This window comes from Mus pahari, chromosome 3 (genome assembly GCF_900095145.1).
Source record: "Mus pahari chromosome 3, PAHARI_EIJ_v1.1, whole genome shotgun sequence".
Classification (NCBI taxonomy): Eukaryota; Metazoa; Chordata; class Mammalia; order Rodentia; family Muridae; genus Mus; species Mus pahari.
Window position 1 is genome coordinate 135,340,201 of NC_034592.1, and position 20,237 is coordinate 135,360,437.

The 20,237-nt window shown below is 49.5% G+C and overlaps 1 protein-coding gene across 1 annotated transcript in view; it reads left to right on the top strand.

Annotated features, from left to right (window-relative positions):
* Ttll9 (tubulin tyrosine ligase like 9) overlaps positions 1–20,237 on the top strand; it is a 44,653-nt gene that overhangs the window by 9,176 nt on the left and 15,240 nt on the right. Inside the window, exons 2-7 of the mRNA XM_021194450.1 lie at positions 1,341–1,384; positions 5,211–5,303; positions 12,134–12,245; positions 13,202–13,387; positions 18,537–18,605; positions 18,915–18,989. Coding sequence (XP_021050109.1) covers positions 1,341–1,384; positions 5,211–5,303; positions 12,134–12,245; positions 13,202–13,387; positions 18,537–18,605; positions 18,915–18,989 — 579 coding nt within the window. The remainder of the gene's footprint in view (positions 1–1,340; positions 1,385–5,210; positions 5,304–12,133; positions 12,246–13,201; positions 13,388–18,536; positions 18,606–18,914; positions 18,990–20,237) is intronic.

Below are 20,237 nucleotides of genomic sequence, written 5' to 3' on the forward strand. Positions count from 1 at the left end.
ACACACACACACACACACACACACACACACAGTAGTTGTAGGCACACACACATACACACCACAGTTGATTAAAGCTTGACAGGTATGCTACGGTAAGGCAGTGAAGAAAGGAAGAGTTTTGCAACCAAAGGCTCCAGAGGGAATGCCCAAGGAAAAGTCTAGAGTAGAGAACAGGAAGAAGAATGAGAGATAACAGTTTTTTACAAACACTAGGATGGCTTGAAGAGACTTGCGTGAGTTGGAGGGATGGGGTGAGATTGAACTGTAATTTCTCTTGTTTTGGGGTTCACTAGTGGGGCAAAGTGGTGCCCTCCCTCTAGACCTCTGAGAGGTAGGATTGAGTGGCAATTAGAACACAAAGATGATCACAGATATTCCCGTTCCTTGGTGTACCTGCTGTGTATATCCCCTCCTTCCTGAGTGTGGGTGGAGCCTGTGCCAAGGCAGCAAGGTTCTTCACCGTGATCTTGTTAGATTACATAAACCCATCCGAGTTGACATGGAGCAGAAGGGTTAGAAGTACTCACAAGTGCTCTGGCGGTGTCTAAGGTACAAATAGACATTCACGTCTCTAGAGACTTGTGAGCAGGCTGGTGTGGCAGCACACGCCTTTAATCCCAGCTCTTGGGAGGCAGAGGCAGACGGATCTGTGAGTTCGAGGCTAGCTTGATCTACAATACAAAGCTAGGCCAGGAAAGTCAGGGCTATTACATAGAGAAATCCTGTCTTGAAAAACCAAAGAGAGAGGTGGGGGAGGGGGGAGGAGAGGGAGAGGGATGAGGGAAAGGGAGAGGAGGAGGAGGAAGAAGAGGAAGAGGAGGAGAAGATGGAGGAAGAAGAGGAGGAGGAGGAGGAGGAGGAGGAGGAGAGGGGGCACTTGAGAGCAAACCTCAGCTGACAGAGACCTCTGTCCTATGACCTGAAGCATCTGACTTATAACCACAATGTGACTGAGAGTGAAAGAAACCCCTCACTCTAGAAGAGAACCATCGGGGAGACCCTTGGAAGACTCGGACAGACAGTTCAGTTAAGCGTGTACAGACTCTCCACCCACAGAAACAGTATGATAATAAATGCATACTCTCCAAGCCACTACATCTATGGTACTGTGTTAAAGGACAACAGAAAAGCCCATCCACCCAGAAGATGTCACCCTGAACAGGGACAGTTTGCTCCCTATTCATGCATACCTCAGGAATTGATCCTACCAAGAGGAAAGCAGTCTCCTTGGAACTTGATTGAATGTGGTGGTTTGAGTAGCTCACTCACTGAAAAGGTTGAGCAGGGAAGGTACGTGAGTGTGCAAAACCAGTTACATCATTTTTCTTTTCTCCCTACAGAATCAAAATTCCAAGGGCCATGGAGCGTCGAAAGGAAAAGAAAAGTGCGTGACCTCACTCACTCCATACAAACAGGACTGCCCCCCATCCCTCCTTATTTCCCTCCCCCACTTCCTTCCGTCTCCCTTTGTGACCCAGGCTAACCTTGAACTCACCATGGGATGCTCCAGGATACCTGGTCATCTCTCCATTATTTAGTTCAATAATTATGATCATAACCTTAGTGACCTTATGAAACAGTTGTTGAACTGCTCTTGCAAGTCAGGCCTTGGGCCACCCCTCCCCACCCTTTGTACTACGTCATCAAATCCTTACCATCACCCTTGAGGTAGGTCCTGCTAATGTGTCCACTGTTCAGACGAAGAAACTGGAAACTCAGAGAAGCCAAGTGCCTTAGTACAACTGACTCCATGTTGGAAATGCCACCCAGGCTGTAAAACTCAGCATGCAGACAGTACCACCTGCCAAAAATAAAAACAAAGACCTAATCCATCGAAGTCCACAGTTCTGGGAAAATCTTTAAATGTTCTAACCTTGCTTTCTGGCTTCCATAGTTCTGCTTCTGGCTAACGTTCTTGTTAACGGAAATATATCAATCCAGAACATGGTTTTTGTGCTTAAAGGCTCGCCCTGAGAAAGGTTCAGTGCTACATGGGGATCCTGAACACCCAGTGTTATCAGCAGTTGGGTAGTAAAGAATTTCTATTGGTTTGAGCCCATGTCTGACAATTCTTCTCTGGTGAATGCCCCACAACACTATTAGCACCATATGGTAATTATCAGACCATCCCACCTTCATGTGAACTTGTTATATTCTGCTTAACATTTCCCCCAATCTGGTGGATTTTGAAGCTGTCTTTTCTGTTCACCTTTGAAATGTTCTATGTGGTTTCTGTTGCTTTTTAGCTAAACCTTCTTATTCTATTTTTTAAAAGTTACTTTAGAACAGTGGTTCTCAAGACCAACCTCACTTACTTGAGACCCTGTTTCAAGAAAAAAGTTTTGTTTCGTTTTAAAGACAGGGTATCTCTATGTAGCCTTGGCTGGCCTGGAACTCACTATATAGACCAGGCTAGCTTCAAACTCAGAGATCCCTCAGCCTCTGTCTCTCAAGTGCTAGAATCAAAGGCATGGACTGCCATGCCTGTCTAAAATCTGTTTTTTAGTTCAATCTGTTGTTCTGCTAAAGGATTAGAAGAGAATCCATCTCATAAAGATATATAGGTAAAAAAGGGAAGACCATGTTTCCTGAAAGAGAGCTGGAAATGCCCAGGAACACTCATGACCTGTGACCCTAGGGGATCAAAATATGCATCTGTTATGGTTTGTCTATCTGTCCATCTGCCCCCACTCCCCAAAGCTGGAAGTTTAACCCCTAAAGTCTAGTGTTGATATTAATTTGGTTATGTAGAAGTTGAATAGCTGAAATGCCTTTTCAGCTTTAGTTGATATGATCATGTGATTTTTTTTTCTCTTGAGTCTGTTACTGTGATAAATTACATCAATTAGATTTCTAACACTGAGCCAGCTTTGCCTACTGGAAATATGCCACTTGGTTATGAGGTATAATTACTTTTTGTATTGTTGAATTTTCTTTCTAGTGTATATTTATGAACATGTGTGTGTACCTGTATGTGTGGTGATGGAGATAGACCCAGGGTCTCACACATGCTAAGCAAGTGCTCTGCTGCTGGCCACACCCCAGCCCCTAGCCTGTAGCTTTGTCTTTACCTTAACTGAATTTCACTATCAGATTACACTAGATTATAGATGAGTCTGGAAGCTCTCTCCCGTCTTCCTTTTTTTCTGGGAGAGAGTGTGTTGTAAAACAGAGGCGGCATCCTCAGACGTCTCAGGGAATTAAATCTCCAGTGGAACCTTGTGAGTCCAGGTACATCTTTTGGGGGTGTTTTCACATAATAGACTTGATTTCTCTAGGAATACAGCTACCCACCTGTGCATCACACCAAGAGAGCTGTGGTTCCTTGCCCATTAGCGTCTTGGGATGTCCATTGGCTGGCTTTTTTATTTCCATATCTTGAAAGTCTGGGCTTTTCAAGAACTGTGTCCTCTCAGCTGTCATGTTTGAGTTTGCCGAGGTGCTAGCATGCTCTTACTGTGGCCTTGGTGTCTGCAGGATCTATAGTAGCACCCCATTTTATCCCACCTGTGGCAACAGTGTCTTCTCTGTCGGTATTGCTGATAGATTTGTCAATTTGATTGGTCTTTCAAGAACTTCTGTTTTATTGATTCCATCAATTGTTTTCAGTGGCACTGGTTGACAATTGCCCGCCTTAAACATCAGCCAAGATTGGGATATGGAATATAGTAGCATACATCACCATGCCTACGTATAAGGAAGTTGAGGATCCCCCGATCCTTGGCTTCCTATGAGAGGGAACACCTTACTGTCTGAGGGAGATGGAGACCTCAGCCTTGTATTCCTCCTCGCCTGCACCATCCAGTGACAGACCCAGTGCTGGGGGACATTGATGCGACCTCATGAGCAGTGAGGGCACGCCACCTTTGCCAGCACCCGTGGAAGTACGCAGCAGGTGTTCATCTGAGGTTTCATCAGAGCGGAGCCATTACTATATATTCTGCTGTGGAGGACTGTTCTGTCTTGGGCTTCCCTAGGCTGGAGAAAGCAGGCTGCGTTTGAAAGTTGTGTAGGGTCCATGCCCATTAGCATCTTGGGATGTCCATTGGCTGGCTTTTTTATTTCCACGTCTGGGATGGAAAGAGGCAGGAAGAGTGCCAGGGATGTCACAGTTGCTCTCTCTTGGGTCTGGGTCTCTAGCTAGCTTCCCTGTGTATCACTCAGTCTTCTCACATTTGTTTTATACATACTGTTTTGGGTTTTCAGCTGCATTAGTAGGAGGAATAGGGAAAAGTGCATCTGTTCCATTTCCCAAGCCGAATGCCAGGGAAGGGGATCTGTAAACACTTACCAAGCGACATAAGAACTGAGTCACAGCACACGTGAGGCAGCCAGGCCTTGGCTAGCACATAGTAGGGACTGGAGGAATGTTAGCTTGATCATCTTATTTTATTTTATTTATTTATTTATTTATTTATTTTGGTTTTTCGAGGCAGGGTTTCTCTGTGTAGCCCTGGCTGTCCTGGAACTCAGAAATCCACCTGCCTCTGCCTCCCGAGTGCTGGGATTAAAGGCGTGCGCCACCACCGCCCAGCTGATCATCTTATTTTAGACTGGTCTCAAACTATGCAGCCAAAGATGACCTTCAACTGACCCTTTTGCCTCCCATGTACTAGGATCCCAAGTGTGAACCACCATGCCTGGCTTACTGTTTTTATTATTTATTGTATGTGCATGGGTGTTTTGTCTACATGCAAGTCTGTGCACCCTTTGCATGCCTGGCACCCACAGAGGCTAGAAGAGGGCACTAGAATCCCTTGGAACAGGAGTTAAAGATGATTGTAAGCTGCCATGTGGGTGCTGGGAGTCAAACCTTGGTCCTTCAGAAGAGCAGCCAGTGCTCTTAATCACTGAGCCATCTCTCCAGTCATATTTATTATTGTTGTTGTTGCTTTGAGACAAAGTCACTTTGTGATCTAGGCTGATACCCACGTGGCCTTGAGTCATGGCATTCCCCCTGCCTCATCCTCCTGGATTACAGGCATGCAGTATCTGCTTAGTTTGCTATGATTCATTGCAGCACAGATGCTAAGAGTCTCAGTTTGGCTACTCTAAGTATTGGCAGGCAATGGTACCAAGCTCTGAGAATCAGCACTTCTGGCTGTGGCATCTGTACATGGAACCTGGTTTTTCTTTCTCTGTTTTGTTCTGGTCCTTGAAGACATCCTAGGAAAATCACTGAGCATAGCTTCTGCTGCCCTATCTTGCAGAGAGCAGAGAACGTTAATCCGCTTCAAGACCACACTCATGAACACACTCATGGATGTTCTGCGCCACAGGCCTGGCTGGGTGGAAGTCAAAGAGTAAGTGCCCCTCTCCTGCCCCTCCCCGCCCCCTCTCCTCCCTCCTCTCATCCCCTCCTCTCCCTTCCTTCCTCCCTTCTTCTCTTTGTCTCTCAGGTCTTGGTCTCATTTTGGTTTCCCCTCAAACTAGTTCCCCTTGCTAGCTGCTGGAATTTGCCCTAAAGCAAATGAGAGGTTTTTTTTGGGGGGTGGGGGTGGGGTGGGGTTTCACACCACTGTGTGTTGCATGCATTGCTGACATTGTCACTATTGCATTTATGCCCTACAAGTGTCTAGCCTGACGTGACGCCTTTCCAGGTGCTAGCCAATTGCTTGAGACCCTACAGCATGTGTGGTGGTTTTATCAACTGTCAACTATACTATAGATTCTGCAGGGACAAGTCACCAGTATGTTTGTGAGGGAGTCTATAGATTAGGTTACTCAAGGTAGGAAGACCCATCTTCAGAGTAGGCGGTGCCAGGCTGTGGGCTAGGATGAGGAGTGTCCCAGGTTGAATTTAAAGGGAAGAAAGAGCTGGGAGCCAGTATCCAGCTCCTCCGGCTTCCTGACTGTGGAGGCAATTGACCAACTACCACATGCTCCTGCCACTCTGATGGGCTGTATCCCCTCCAACTGTAAGTCAGAATATACCCTCCCTCCCTCTCTCCCTTCCTCCCTCCCTTCCTTCCTTCCTTCCTCCCTCCCTCCCTCCCTCCCTTCCTCCCTCCCTTCCTTCAGTTGCTTGTCTGATATTTTGGGTACAGGAAGGAGAAAACTAATGCAGCATGCAAGTGCGCCTGTAGAATGCCATCCGGGTTCGGGGTGATTTCTGCCCCCTCATTGTCTCCTCGTTCTCAGCAGAACCGAGGGCTGCTTCCTGCTGGCAGGAGTCCACCAGGGACCAGCCAGGCCGAGGGCTGATCTTCCCCTGCCACTAATTAGTCTGTGGCCTGATGAGTGACTCGACTGGCTTGGCCCGAATTTCTTTTGTGCTAGGCTCTGGGGACAGTGACAGAGAGGATAATACATTGGCACATGACACTAGGTACAGTTACCGAGGGCTGAAGCTTGGATATATGTCACAGGAACCCACAGGGGGCTTTGACAGGTGGAAATTTCTGGATCTGAAAATCCAGAAATGGCAGAGCCCTCTACCCCAACCCCCTCACAATGTGGAGTCCATCCCCTTCTGTGTCTCTATCCTGCTTTCTCATGAGTGAAGCTTCATCGTTTTGACCTGCGGTGGAACTTCAGCGTTACCTTCAAATAGCGGTGGCAAGGTGAGGTGAAATAAGTGAGTCTGCCCTTCACCGTGACTTTGGTGGGACTTAGCCATTCACCACGTACCGAACTACAAGGAAATCTTGGAGAATGTGTGCACCACACGTTCTCAGGTGAATTCAGGAAATTCTAGCTGGGTGTGGTGGTGCACACCTTTAATTGAAGTGCTTGGGTGTCAGATCTCAGTGAGTTCAAGGTCAGCCTGGTCTCATAGCAGCAGTCACGGTTACATGGTGAGAGCATGGACTTGTGGGATAGGGACCCAATAGCCAGCCATGTCAAGGCATCTGACAAGCATGTGTCCTGGTCACTAAGCCACCTAGGCACCCCGAAGCACTTAACACCAACCGTCTCTTAGCCACACCACAAATCTCCCACCTCAAATTTTCCAGGCAGGTGTCCTTATGATCTCCATCTCAGTCATGGAAACCAGGGCCGGGAGTAGTGGACATGCCATCCTGAGAGTGCTCTGCGTGGACACCATGGAGCAGGTGTTTGACCAGTGCCCGCTGCACTGGCCGTCCCCACCCACTCCCAGCAGCCTTTCCCTGAGCAGGGGAGGAAGCAAGCAAGCGCGCTGAACCCCAGAGCTTCAGTCCAGCAGGAAGATGGGCTGTAACTGAATCAGCCCATTGGAACGGGGCTGCATCCAGGTGGTCCGCCATTATTATTCAGTGCTAGGGAAGCTGATGGTGGCAGCTGCCCTGGCTTGCCTTGGTCATCTCACGATCATCCTGGGATGCTTCCCTGGGGGCCCTGGGCCCTGGTGCAATGGAAGATGAGTCAGAGAACAAGCTAGAGAAGGGGTTCGAGGGGCTGGAGGGTGGCGCAGAGAAAAAAAATACCATTTCCCTTTGCCGTGTGTCCTTGGGTCCTTCCCTGCCTCCCCCAGTCTCTGTTATTCAGTCTGGTAGCAGGGGATCTGAGGCTGACACTATGGGAGTCACACTCAATGCTTGATCCTTGACTGGCTGTCTTAAGAGTTGTCAAATCAGGTCAAGTTCGCAGGCCAGGGCCTCTTCACTTCTTTATTCCCCGTGAACCCAAAGCCTCGTCCTTGAGGACTTGTATTTTCAAACAGAATTAGGTCTTGGTTGAGACCTTTCAGGGCAGAGTTTAGAACAGATGCAGCCAAACATGTCCCCTTTCCTGCTTCCCGCCGAGAAAGCCGGTGTGACCACTGGAGTTGCCTAGGGAGCAGGGCAGTCATCAGGGCTCTTTAAGGATGAAAATGGGAAGGTAGAAGGACCTCTAACCTGGCTTATCTTCCTCCATAATTAAAGAGTGGCCTCATGGAATGAATATGAGTGAACTTGCAGACCTGGGATAGATCCGGGATAGATCCCGGTCCACGCTGCTCTGCGAGCCTTTGCTCTCTCGGGTCTTAGCTCTTCATCTTCAGCTCTGCCATCTCAGCTTCCTCTATGGCTTCTTTCACATCCTTGAACACACCCTTTCCAACCCCAGGGCCCCACCCTGCTCCAGTCCTCTCCCACTGACCCTGCCTGACCCTGCCACCCCCTCTCTTCACCCTCTAGACCTCGGCTGAGGGTCACTCACAGGGTCCTTCAGCTCCCCAACCTCATGACTGCTTTGCTCTGAAACACAGTTCACAGTACCTCTCTTCTTGTTGCCAGTCCAGCTTACTGGAGTGTTGGCAACATCTGGCCAGGTGTTTTGTCATCTCACTCCCACTGACTCTCACTGGCATCCCGGAGATGGCCTTCACACATCCTCAGTCACTCAGTCAATTCACAGACCCTGGGCCATGCTGGGAGTGAAGGGCTGGTTACTGCCCATTCATATCCTTGTGTTTCTGAAAGCCACTGCTCTCTTCTAGTGAACACACCCTCAGGAGACAGTTCTAGAACAGCTGACCTTCCGAGAGCCCAGGGCAGCCACAGCAGTGACAGTTCACAGAGAAAGGTCAACTGGCCACCTTTGCCATATCCTCCTTTATTGATCCCTTTCTCATTGAAAAGTAATTTCATCTACCAGAAGATAAACCCTTTTTCAATACAGCTCTATCTGGGCTCTGTGAGTTTAAGGTCAACCTGTCTCAGCATAACAACAACAACAACAACAATGAGAACCAATTCCGTATCTTTTTTTTCCCTCATAGCCCAGGTTGTCTTCAGCCCCACTGTGTAGACAAGGATAACTTCTTGTAGTCCTGCCCACTGTCCTTTTTCCCAGCCCCTACCCTGGCCTTTAGTCTGTTCTACTCAACCTCATAGAAATGGTCTGGACAATGTGCCTTCCCTTTGTCTTCTCCCCTGCTTCCCTCCCCCCCCCCCTTTACTCCTTCCCATTTTCCCTCGCTCTCTCCTCCCTCAGTCCCTCCCTTCCTCCCTGCCTCCTTTCCTCTCTTTGTCCCTCCCTCTCTTCCTTCCTGAGTCAGAGTCTTGCTAGTAGCCCCGTATAAACCTTGTTGTGGCAGGCTAGCCCAATAATCACTATGTAGCCCAGGCTAGCCTCAAACTTGTAGCAGTCCTCCTGAATGCCAGCATTTATAAGTAAGAGCCACCTTGCCAAGTTTGTCTGGCCTTCTACTTGTTCCAAAGGTGCAGCCATGTTGAGCATGAATTCATCTGTATCAGTGCCTTGTCTCCCATTCCACTGCTGGAGGTAGAATGCAGCCTCATGCATTCTAGACAGCACACAAGGCCATTGTTGCCCCTCCCACATTTCTTGCTGAGTAATATTCCATTTCACGATGTACCACATTCTCCTTATCTATTCATTAGCAGATGGGCATCTGGACTGTTTACACGCTAGGATTGTTATAAAGGCTGTGAACATTCACGTACAAGTTTTGAGTAGATATGCTTTTATTTCTCCTAGGAAAACACCTACAAGTAAAATTGTTGGGCCTTGTGGGAACTTTGCATTTAAATTCTTGTTAGAATCCTCTGAAGTAGCTTCTCCATTTTGTTTCCAGCAGCAGCATATGCAATCCCAGGATTTCCACATCCCTGTCAATGCTCATTATTATCCATTAAAAAGGAATTGACTTCCAGGTACATGTCAACTGCGGTGTTGTTTTAGGGCTTTACTGCTGTGAACAGACACCATGACCAAGGCAGCTCTTATAAAGGACAACATTTAATTGGGGCTGACTTACAGGTTCAGAGGTTCAGTTCATTATCATCAAGGTGGGGGCTCATGGTAGTGTCCAGGCAGGCATGGCGCAGGAGGAGCTGAGAGTTCTGCATCTTTGTCTGATTGTAGCCAGGAGAAGACTGGCTTCCCCATAGCTAGGAGGAGGATCTCAAAGCCCAGACCCACAGGGACACACTTCCTCACAAAAGGTCACACCTCCTAATAGTGCCACTCCCTGGGCCAAGCATAGACAAACCACTGTGGATGTCATTGTGATTTTTCTTTTTTCTTTCTTTTCTTTTCTTTTCTTTTCTTTTCTTTTCTTTTCTTTTCTTTCTTTCTTTCTTTCTTTATTTATTTTTTAAGAGACAGGGTTTCTCTGTATAGCCCTGGCTGTCCTGGAACTCACTCTGTAGACCAGGCTGGCCTCGAACTCAGAAATCCGCCTGCCTCTGCCTCCCGAGTGCTGGCATTAAAGGCATGCANCACCACGCCCGGCTTTCTTATTTTGATGATTAATGACAGCATATTTTCCTGTGCAGGTAGGTCATGTGTAAATCTTTACAGAAACATCCATAAAACCCCTTGACCTGTTTAAAAAGAAACTCAGAACACAATTTGAAAGTGGAATTTTTTTCTTTAATTTTTTAAAACTAGCATCCAAAATAGTTTCCACGCATACCGCAGCCCCACATACACACTGGGCACTTTGTCAGGTATCACTGCCCTGCGTGTACCGCTGCCTCGAATGCACACCGGCCGCTTTGTCATTTCCTCATTCCTTGTCTCCAGTCTCCATCTTGCTGGCCCTCCTCCCCTAAGATCCCTTTCTGCTTTCTTGACCTATGGAGATGGTGACAGCGCCACTGCCTCCCACAGGCCATTATATCCTAGCCAGTGAGATTTATTTGGGATTGTCCAGGGATGTGGCTATTAACCTTTGAAAAAAATCATTTGGAGCTTGGTGGAAGTACAGGGCCCTCATGCTCAGAGACATTCCCACACAATGTCTTCTGCAAGGGATGGAGGGATTCCTCAAGCTCCCACACTGCACCCCCACAGGCCAAGCTCCTGTACATGGTCAGCATCCAGGAGAAACGCCCATCCAGCCGCTGAGAGGAGCCGAGAAACCATCTACATCCTTAGTTTTGGGAAACTTCTAACACCCAGTGGACCTCGCTGGCCACTGTTCCCCTTGCTCTATAGGAATCTCAGAGCTTAGCCGCCTGGACACTTAGCCAGCAGCTCCAGCAGGCAGGTCAGGATTTGCAGTCGCCACAGTGGAGTGGCTTGTCGGTGTGATGCCGGCGCATCACCCGGGACGGTCAGTGCGTGTGAGCAGCCAGCTACCATATCACTTTTGCTCAGACATTAAGAACTCATGTGTGCCATCTGCCAGAGAAGGTTCTCATAGCCTCTCCCTGTTCTTGTAGCCTGGAGGCCCTGGGGTGAAAGGGACAGCTGGGAAATACAGTGGGCGTGGCGGTCTTCCTGACTTGGTCAAAGTCAGGCCTGGTTCATTCATCACTCCAGGTAGCTACCTCCTCATCACCACCTCTCAAGGTGCTTAAAGCTCAGTTCTTGGCCGTAACAGGGAAGAAAAGAGAAAGAGCAGGGACGGGGCGGGGGGGGGGAGACTGGCGGGGGAAGGGGGTATTTAGTCGGGTTTCCATTGTTTTGGCAAAGTGTCTTCTAAGATAAATTAATTTAAAAACAGGAAAGAATTCCAGGAGCAGTGACACACACCTTTGATCCCAGCACTAGCTGGGGTGAAGGTGAGCAGGTCTCTGTGAGTTCAAGGCCAGCCAGAGCTATATAGGGAGACCCTGTTTTGAAAAAAAGCAAAAAAACCAACCAACCAACCCAACAAACAAACAAAAACCCAAAGGCTTATTTGGTTGGGGAGGCCTGGGCCCATGCTAGTTGGCTCTCCCCTCTTAGGCCTGTAGTAAGGCTGAAAGCATGGCGGAACCTCATGGTAGCCAGGAGGCAAGGCCAGAAGCCAAAAGCCAGGGAGGCACCGAGGGCCATACCAATATCCCAATCCAGCTCGTGCCCTCAATCAGCTAACATCCTTCTTCCAGGCCCCTTCTTTAAAGGCTCTGCTATCTCCCAGGATTGTCACAGGCTGGTGACCAAGCTGTCAACACCTCAGCTTTAGGGGGACAACGAAAATCCAAATTAGAGTAGAAAGGCAAGGACAGAGAGGTTGGCTTCTCTCTTCTACCCTACAGTGCAGCCTGCAGAGGCAGCAGTGAGTACCCACGGAGGGAGCGTCCTGCACCTTAGGAAGTAGTTGAGACTGGAGCAGGGGTGACCAGTGTGTTGAGAAGGCACTCTGGGCTCTGGTGGCAGCATCTGCTGGTGCCGCAGGGAAGCTAGCCACTCGTTCAGATGCTTGTGTGCTGTGAGACCGACCCCAGCAGCGCCTCAGTGCTCAGGTCTGACCCTGTCTCCCTCACCGCAGTGAAGGCGAATGGGATTTCTATTGGTGTGACGTTAGTTGGCTTCGGGAGAACTTTGACCACACCTACATGGATGAGCACGTGCGCATCAGCCACTTCCGGAACCACTACGAGGTGAGCCTCCAGGTCTGTGACGTGAGGATGGCTCTGGGCCATTGGCCAGCTGCTGGATTCCTTTGGACTGTTCTCACACTCCTGAGTGTGAGAGTGAAGACTGGTACCAAGAGGTGGGTAGGAGGGCCAGCAGGATGGCACAGCAGATAAAGGCTTTTGTGTCCAGGCCTGAAGCTCTGAGTTTGATTCCCAAAGACCCAGACAGACTCCCAGAGAGAGGTTGCCCTCTGACCTTTGATACTAGTGGGCTCTATCGATTAAATACCCACAATACTGGAAAAGGGAGCAAGGCTTATCAGTAAGTTAGAGCTCTCTAGAAAGAGGGGCCCAGAGCTGGGGATTGCTGACTCTAAGAGGGTCTGAGGTTTTTCTAGGGTTCAGGTATTCCCATCTTGGTAATTCTCCCTTCTCTTCCATTGGTCTTTTGTTTGCTTGGTTGGTTTTTTGAGACAGAGTTTCTCTATGTAGCCCTGGCTGTCCTAGAATTCACTATGTAAACCAGGCTGCCTCAAACTCACAAAGATTCACGTGCCTCTGGGATTAAAGGTATGGGCCACTATGCCTAGGCCTTCTAATGGCTTTAAGGTATCCACGTGTCCCTTCTGTTGTGGGGATTGGATTGTCATTTATGTCCACAAACATAGAACTGGTTGAAATAGGATCCCTGGCTTGGCTCATGAGTAGGGAAGTGAATTTGAATAGGGCTTTGCTGGTTGACCAGGGTCAGAGTGGGCCAACACTCTTTTCCCTCTGTGGTGTGTCTGTGTGTGTGTGGGAGACTCACTGCTGAGGACAAACTCTCAGGAAGGGAGCCATCCTGTCCCCAGTCATCCTGTCCCCTTTCTCTTATTTTAGCCCCTCCCCCACATGAATAAATGTAATGAAATTTTTTTTCTAAATAGAAGTGGGCAAGGCAGGGCACGCAGGGTTACCATCTGCCCTCCCCTGCTGCCTAGCTTACCAGGAAAAACTACATGGTAAAGAACCTGAAGCGGTTCCGGAAGCATCTGGAACGCGAGGCAGGAAAGACAGAGGCAGCCAAGTGTGACTTCTTCCCCAAAACCTTTGAGATGCCCTGTGAGTACCATCTGTTTGTGGAGGAGTTTCGCAAGAACCCCGGAATCACCTGGATCATGAAGCCTGTGAGTACCCCTGCAGGGAGAGTCAAGGCTGAGATCTGGGGTCCCAGGAAGGCCCGGAATCAAAACTGAATCCCTTGTGTCCCTCGGGGGTTTTATGAAAAAGAAGCAGTTCTGTGTCGGAACTATGCCATATATGTCCTGCTTAAGCTCCTGGGCAGAGAGCCTGGTGTGGGGGCATTTCCTCACAACCCTCCCCTCCCCCTGCAGCCCTGCCCCCCAAGGCTCCTGTTCCCATAGAGAACCCTGGGACACTTCAGGAAACACTCTCACAGGCTCCTCAGGGGTCTGCAGCTGGACATCTGGGAAGTCCTCTTCCAGGTTCTCCTGCAGAGTTCCAAGCTGCACAGAATTTGGGAACTGCTGCTTTTCAACCTTTTATTTTTAAAGAAATATTGTAGATTTATTTTGATTTGATGTATATGTGTGCTTTGCCTGCATGTGTGTCTGTGTACCACTTGTGTGCATTGCCCATAGAGGCCAGAAGAAGGCATTGTATCCTCTGGAACTGGAGTTACAGACAGTTGTGAGCTGCCATGTGGGTGCTGGGAATTGAACTTGGGTCTTCTGGAAGAGAAGCCAGTGCTCTTTACTGTTGAGCCATCTCTCCAGCTCTGGCCTTAGGAGCTCCTCACATGAATTAGCCAAGACTGCTCAGGCCCACCTGGTCTGCCCAGTGACTTGCCTTTGAACACGCTCCTGGGGAAGGTGTGTGCATACTCAGCTTTGCTTATGTGTTACACAGAGTCTCTATGTATTCCTGTCTTGTCGCTCTCTACATAGCTGCCTTGGAACTTACTATGTAGACCAGGCTGGCCTCAAACTCAGAGCAATCCATCTGCTTCTGCCTCCTGAGGGCTAGGATTAAAAGCATTGCACCCAGCCACACAGGTTTGTGAAACTGACCAGAGCTTCCTGGAGCATCATGATGGGAAGATGCTGCCTGAGCTCTTGGAAATAAGAGAAATCGCCCGCTGTTGAACATCTAGCTCCAAGTCTTTCCTCTAACCTGTGTATTTTGTATCCAACATGACAGACCTGTCCCATCTTACAGATGAAGCAGGCAGGCCTTAGCTCAAGGTCACAGAACTCACTGGTGGCAGATAAAGAATTAGAATCCAGGCAGTTAAGAGGCCAAGGCAGGAGAAATGTTACAAATTTAAGGCCAGCCTAAGCTATACAGTGAATTCCAGGACAGCTTGGGCCATAGAGTGAGACCTTATGGAGAGAGAGAGAGAAAGAGAGAGAGAGAATGAGAATGAGAATATAAAACCCAAGCACCTGTTCTCATTTTCTTGTTTCCCAGACAGCATGCCTCAGCTGTAGGACACAGACACACACATAGAGAGAGAGGGAGGGGGGGGAGAGGAGAGAGACATACACACAGCACTACCCACAGAGCCAAGGTTCCGCCTCTTAATCACAGCTGTCATGGTATTACCACTAACAAAGGCAGTGGGCCGGGAAAGGAAGCGACTTAATGTGCAATTGCTGGTTCCCAATTAGCAGACAGTGCCACTTGATGCAGCTGGGGCTGGCTGCCTGTAGCTCTCTGCTCAGCCTCTCCTCTCTGCTGCCACCAGATTGCCTCACCAGCCTGTTCAGGACTCTGGGAAAGAACCAGGAGCCAGGGAGCCACCTTCCTGGGGGACATTGTGGACAGTGTGTTTCCCTCTGCACTGCCTTGCCCAAGTCCACCCCCTCCAGGCAGCTGTGCTACGTGGCTACATCTTCATAAGCCAATTCCAGGCCTCACTCCTCAGTTACCTGCAGAAGGCTGTGCCCTGTCACCCTACCCTCATGCTCTTCCTTAGGCACAGAAAATATACAGGAGCTTTGGCGATACCCCACCCCCATCCCGGTACCAGTCTGTAGACTCTCCTCAGGGCCCTAGGACCATCCATCCCTCAGCTTTACTCTCTTAGGGATAAGAATAGGCCTTTGTCCACTAGGCACAGTGGCACACTCGGGAGGTAGAGGCAGGAGGGTTGGGAATCCAAAGACATCCTTGGCTACAGAGTGAGGGCTTGAGTTTGTTAGCACCCAAGTGAAACCCAGATGTGGTGCCCTGTGCCAACAACATCAAGGAGGTAGAGATGGGAGCGTCCCTAGGGCTGGCTGGCTGGTCAGCCCCGCCTACATGGAGCCCCAGGTACCAATGAAAGCTCCTGTCTCAGAAAGTAAAGTAAAGTGCTGGAAGGAGTGACCTTCGTCTTTGATCCCAGGCAGATAGCTGTGAGTTTGAAGCCAGCCTGGTCTGAATAGTTTTAGGCCAGCCAGGGCGACCAACATAGGGACCCTGTCTCAAAATGAATAAACAAGGCAAGCAGTTCCTGAGGAATGACATCTGAGGTTGACCTTTGCCTTCTACACACATGTGCACATAACAGGTACGGGAACCACACAGTGCCCCCAACACATGTAAATGCACACACAAATAACAATAAGGATCAACTAAACAAATAAATAGGCCTTTGGATTTGGCCATGGAAAGTCCAGTCTAAGGGCTGAGGACGTAGCTCAGTAGTAAAGCTCTTGTTAGCCTGCCTGAGGTCCCAGGTTCAACCGTCAGTCCCACAAAACCTAAAACAAAACCAAACAATTTAAATCCAGTCTACTGTAAAAGAAATCTCGCACATCCAATGTTTCTCCCGTCTGCCCTTCCTGTCAGCTCCCCTGCTGGGATGGAGGGGGGCTGGGTGGGGTCCAAACCCCAGGACCACTGCAGCTCTTTCAGTCTCTCTCAGAATGCAAGGCATTGGGTGTGTGAGTCAGGACTATGTCTTTCCATCAGTCTCTGTGTCCAGGGAGCTGCTCCAGACCCCAGGTTGTGGTGTCTTGGACAACTGTAGCTGCTCCCCACTAGGGACATTCTGTTACTCTCTTGTGTCTGAATGGAGATGCTGAAACTGTCACTGAATCCTGAGAGTTGACCTCCTCGGGAATAAGGACTGAGAGTGACCACACTTGTATAAAACCAAAGTTATAATGGCTTCCAATGTGGCCCCGTGGGTAGTATGCCCAAGACCATGGGTTCAATCCCAGCACCAGGCTCTACCTCAAGCTGGCGGCAGGGCTTAGCAGCAGCATGAAAAGTTCAAGGGTGAGAAGCAGTTATTGGGGTTTCAGAAGGTCATATAAATCAGTAAGTGTGTGGCAGGGGAGGATTACCTGCGGAAGTCCCCAAGAAGCCATGGGTGAAGGTGTGAAGGGGGAGCCCAAGTTGTAATGGAGACCCCAGTGCATTGGAGATGCTGTGGCCGTAGCATGTCTGCCAGGGAGAGCCACAAGTGCGGAGTGGAACTGTTCCAAGGGGAAGGCTGTGCTGCAGGGGGCAGAGCTGGAGGGATGGGGCTATGCAAGGCTGTGGGGGCCTGCAGGATCCTATCAGCCCCACGTGCTGCCCTGGAGTGACAGGACTGGAATCGTCCCTGTTTCAGTCTCACTGTGGACCTTCCTTGCTGTACCCTATTCCTCCCTTTGGAAATGGTAATATTTTTCTATGCCATTGTGTGTTAGAGGTATGTAACTTGTGTTTTTAGTGTACAAAGGCTCATAGTTAGTACATTGCCTTGAGTCTCAGAAGAGGCCTTTGACTAAGGACTTTTTGGTTTGTATTTTTGTTTATTTTAGACAGGGTCTCACTATATAGACCAGGCTGGACTTAAGCTCACAGAGGTCAGCCTGTCTCTGCCTACTGAGTACTGAGATTAGAGGCATGTGCCACTGTGAGTGGCTCTGAATTTAGGACCTTTTCTGTTTCGTTTTGTTGAGACAGGAAGGGTCTGTCTCTATGTAGCTCTGTGTGTCCTGGAACTCACTATGTTTATCAGGGTAGCCTTAAACTCACAGAGATTCACCTGCTTCTGCCTCCTGTGGTCCGGAGTTTATAAATGTTAGCTACCATGCCTGGATTGGATTTATGATTTTTGAATAGAAATTTTAGGTGTTAGGTCAGGGGTTGAAGTAAGAATGTGTGCATTCCACCTTGGGACTGCCATGACTCTGTGGGGCTGGGCAAAATGTTGTGATTTAAAGTGATGTGTTTATGTATCAAGTTGGCAACACCGAAACTTGTGATAACACATTGTTAGCTTGATTGGATTAATAAACACCTACAAAATTAATGAAGTGCATCCCTGGGGTGTCTCAGAGGGTGTTTCCAGAGAGGTTTGGTTGACTAGAGAGACCCACCATGGATGGAGATGGTAGCTTCCCACGGGCTGGGGTTGCAGACTAAATAAAAGGAAAGACAAGAAGGATTCGCTTTGCTCTGCTTCCTCCACTGCCCAGAAGTGAGCAAGCCACCTGCTGCCAGGCCTGCTCAAAGGAACAGGGGGAAGGAAGCTCTGTACCCACTAGGTGAGTGCCAGAGAAAAGATGCCTCAGGGGGCCCTGCTCAGTAGCCCAGATAACTAAAGGCCTGAACTGGCACAGGAAGCCAGAGTTGGTCTCAGAGGCCACAGAAGCCAGGCCAGACAGATCTTAGTTCTATACTGGCTTCGCTGGGGAACGTTAGACTTCTAAGTGACAGATACACCAAAAACCCTGTATCTGGTCTGTAGCTCTGCCATCCAGTGCGTGCTTAGCAAAAGTGAGAGCCTGGGTTTGATCCTCAGCAACACACACACACCACATGCATTCACACATGTGCCAATATACCTTTTGATGATTGCTTAACGGCAGTACCAGTGGACTGTGGGCTGTGGAGAGGGTCATGAGCCTGCTGACAATGCTTCTGTACAAGGCCAGGCAGATGAACATCTTAGTCGGCAGACACTCCACAGGATATCAAAGATTTCCCCCAGCCCCCTTGCTTCTGGGGGAGGGGCATGGATTACCCATGGCAGGGCTCAGTAAAGGCAGACTGATTCCAGTATTAGCCGAAGCAAAAACTAATTAGGAAGGCAAATTGATTTCCAAAAAAAGTATCGGATGATATGTTCCAGGACTGGCCGAGATGGTTTTTTTAATTGTCTGTCCTTCTGCATTATTCATGCAAATGTACGTCTTCCTAGCAAAGCCCAACTCGCTTTCCGCCTCCAGCCCCATGGAGGTTGAACAGCCATTCTTCTGGGCAGAGATGGGGGCCCACAGGGACATGGACCCTGAGCTGATCTCTGCCTTTCCCCTCCCCCCACCCTGCCACCAGGTCGCCCGATCTCAGGGGAAGGGCATTTTTCTCTTCCGGAGACTGAAAGACATCATGGACTGGAGGAAGGTGAGGCCACCTTTTTTCCTCACAAGCCTCACCCTCCAGGAGGAGGCCATACCTTCCTTCCCCCAGAACTCATAGGGCTGCCTGTCCTTAGTGCCTGCTGAAGATCCGATGCGCTGATGAACAGGACCCCATTAACAGCTGTGCTCTTAGAGATAGGATCAGGGCTTTGTGAACCCCCGAGGGAGGGTGTCTGGGGTGACTGGGTGTAGGGAGCAGGAGGACTCAACTCCCAGGGGAGACAAGTGAGTGCTTACTAAATACCTCTTCCCTCATGCACATCCCAGTGTATCTCTTGCACCTACCTGGCAGGGCAATGGGGGGAAGAAACTCGCCGGTGTGGAGACACAGCCTGCTCGTGCCAACGCGAATCCCTCAGGCAGCCATGTGAGTAGAAGGGGTGAGGAGGGCCCAGGAAGGAGAGGCCTGGCCACCCAGGTGGGCGCCATGGCTGGGCAGGAATGGGCTCTGCCCTGACGCCTGGAAGCCTCTAATCCAAGCACTGACCACTGTGAGGCTGTGAGTCCAGAGTGTCTGTGACTCTGGGCTTTGGTCTTGGCTTTTCATGAGGTCACTGAGATGGGGTCCAGGGATAACAGGGAGGGCTGTGCCTGTGAGTGTTGCTGTCCCCTGAGCTGCTGGGTAGGAGGGGAAAGAGACAACTGAGCTCTGGTGTGCTCTAGGCAGCCCTGTGCAAACTTCTACAGCCATGGCAGGAGCTCTTCCAGGCTAAGCGCTGGACCTCCCTCCCTCCCTCCTTCCCTCTCTTCTCTCTCTACCTTGCTCTGTGACAGCAACAGAACCCAGAGTCTTGCATATTGGAGGGCAAGTGAACTGCCACTAAACTCACCAGAGAGCTAAACTTTTGAAATTTCATTTCCTCTGAAAACTGAAGGCACAAGAGGGCATGGTTCAGCCGACTGCCAGCCCACCTGTGCAATACCCCCCTCCCCTTTATCTCCATCTCCTCTGTCAATGGATTGATTAAACTGTATAGAACACAGAATTTAGCATTTTAATCATTTGCATGCACATGGCGGGGCATAGACTGAGAGTCTTCCTCAATTACTTTAGAGGCAGGGCCTCTCAGGGAACCTGAAGCTCATCTCTTTAGCTAGGCTGGGTGGCCAGTGAGCCCTACGGCTCCTCTTATCTTTGCCTCCCCGGTGCTGGGACTACATGGCTGCTGGGAATCTGCACTGGGGTCCCCGTGCGTGTGTGTCCAGCTGTACACTGACTGAGCCCTACCTTGACCATTTTTCAGTGTTCGGTTCTGAAGTACTAGGGGCATTCATATTGCGCACCTGTTAGGAAACCCCATGGCCAGAGTGTTTGCACCACCTTAAATCAAAACTCTCCACATTCCATACTGACCTCTACAATCCTGCTTTCTGCTGGTAGGCATTGACTACACTGGTGACTCGGAGTGGTGGGTCCTTTTGCGGCTGGCTTATCTCATGCAGCCACTGGTTTCAGGCTTTGTTCGTTTCACAGTATGCAGTGTCAATATGGATATAAATGTCAGTGCCCACATGTGGCCTTTTGAGCAGCACTGGTCTAAAGTGTAATGTAGGCTCTGGGATCGAACTATGTATGGCTCCACACCCCTGCTGAACCTCTGGCCAGCTGTGTGAC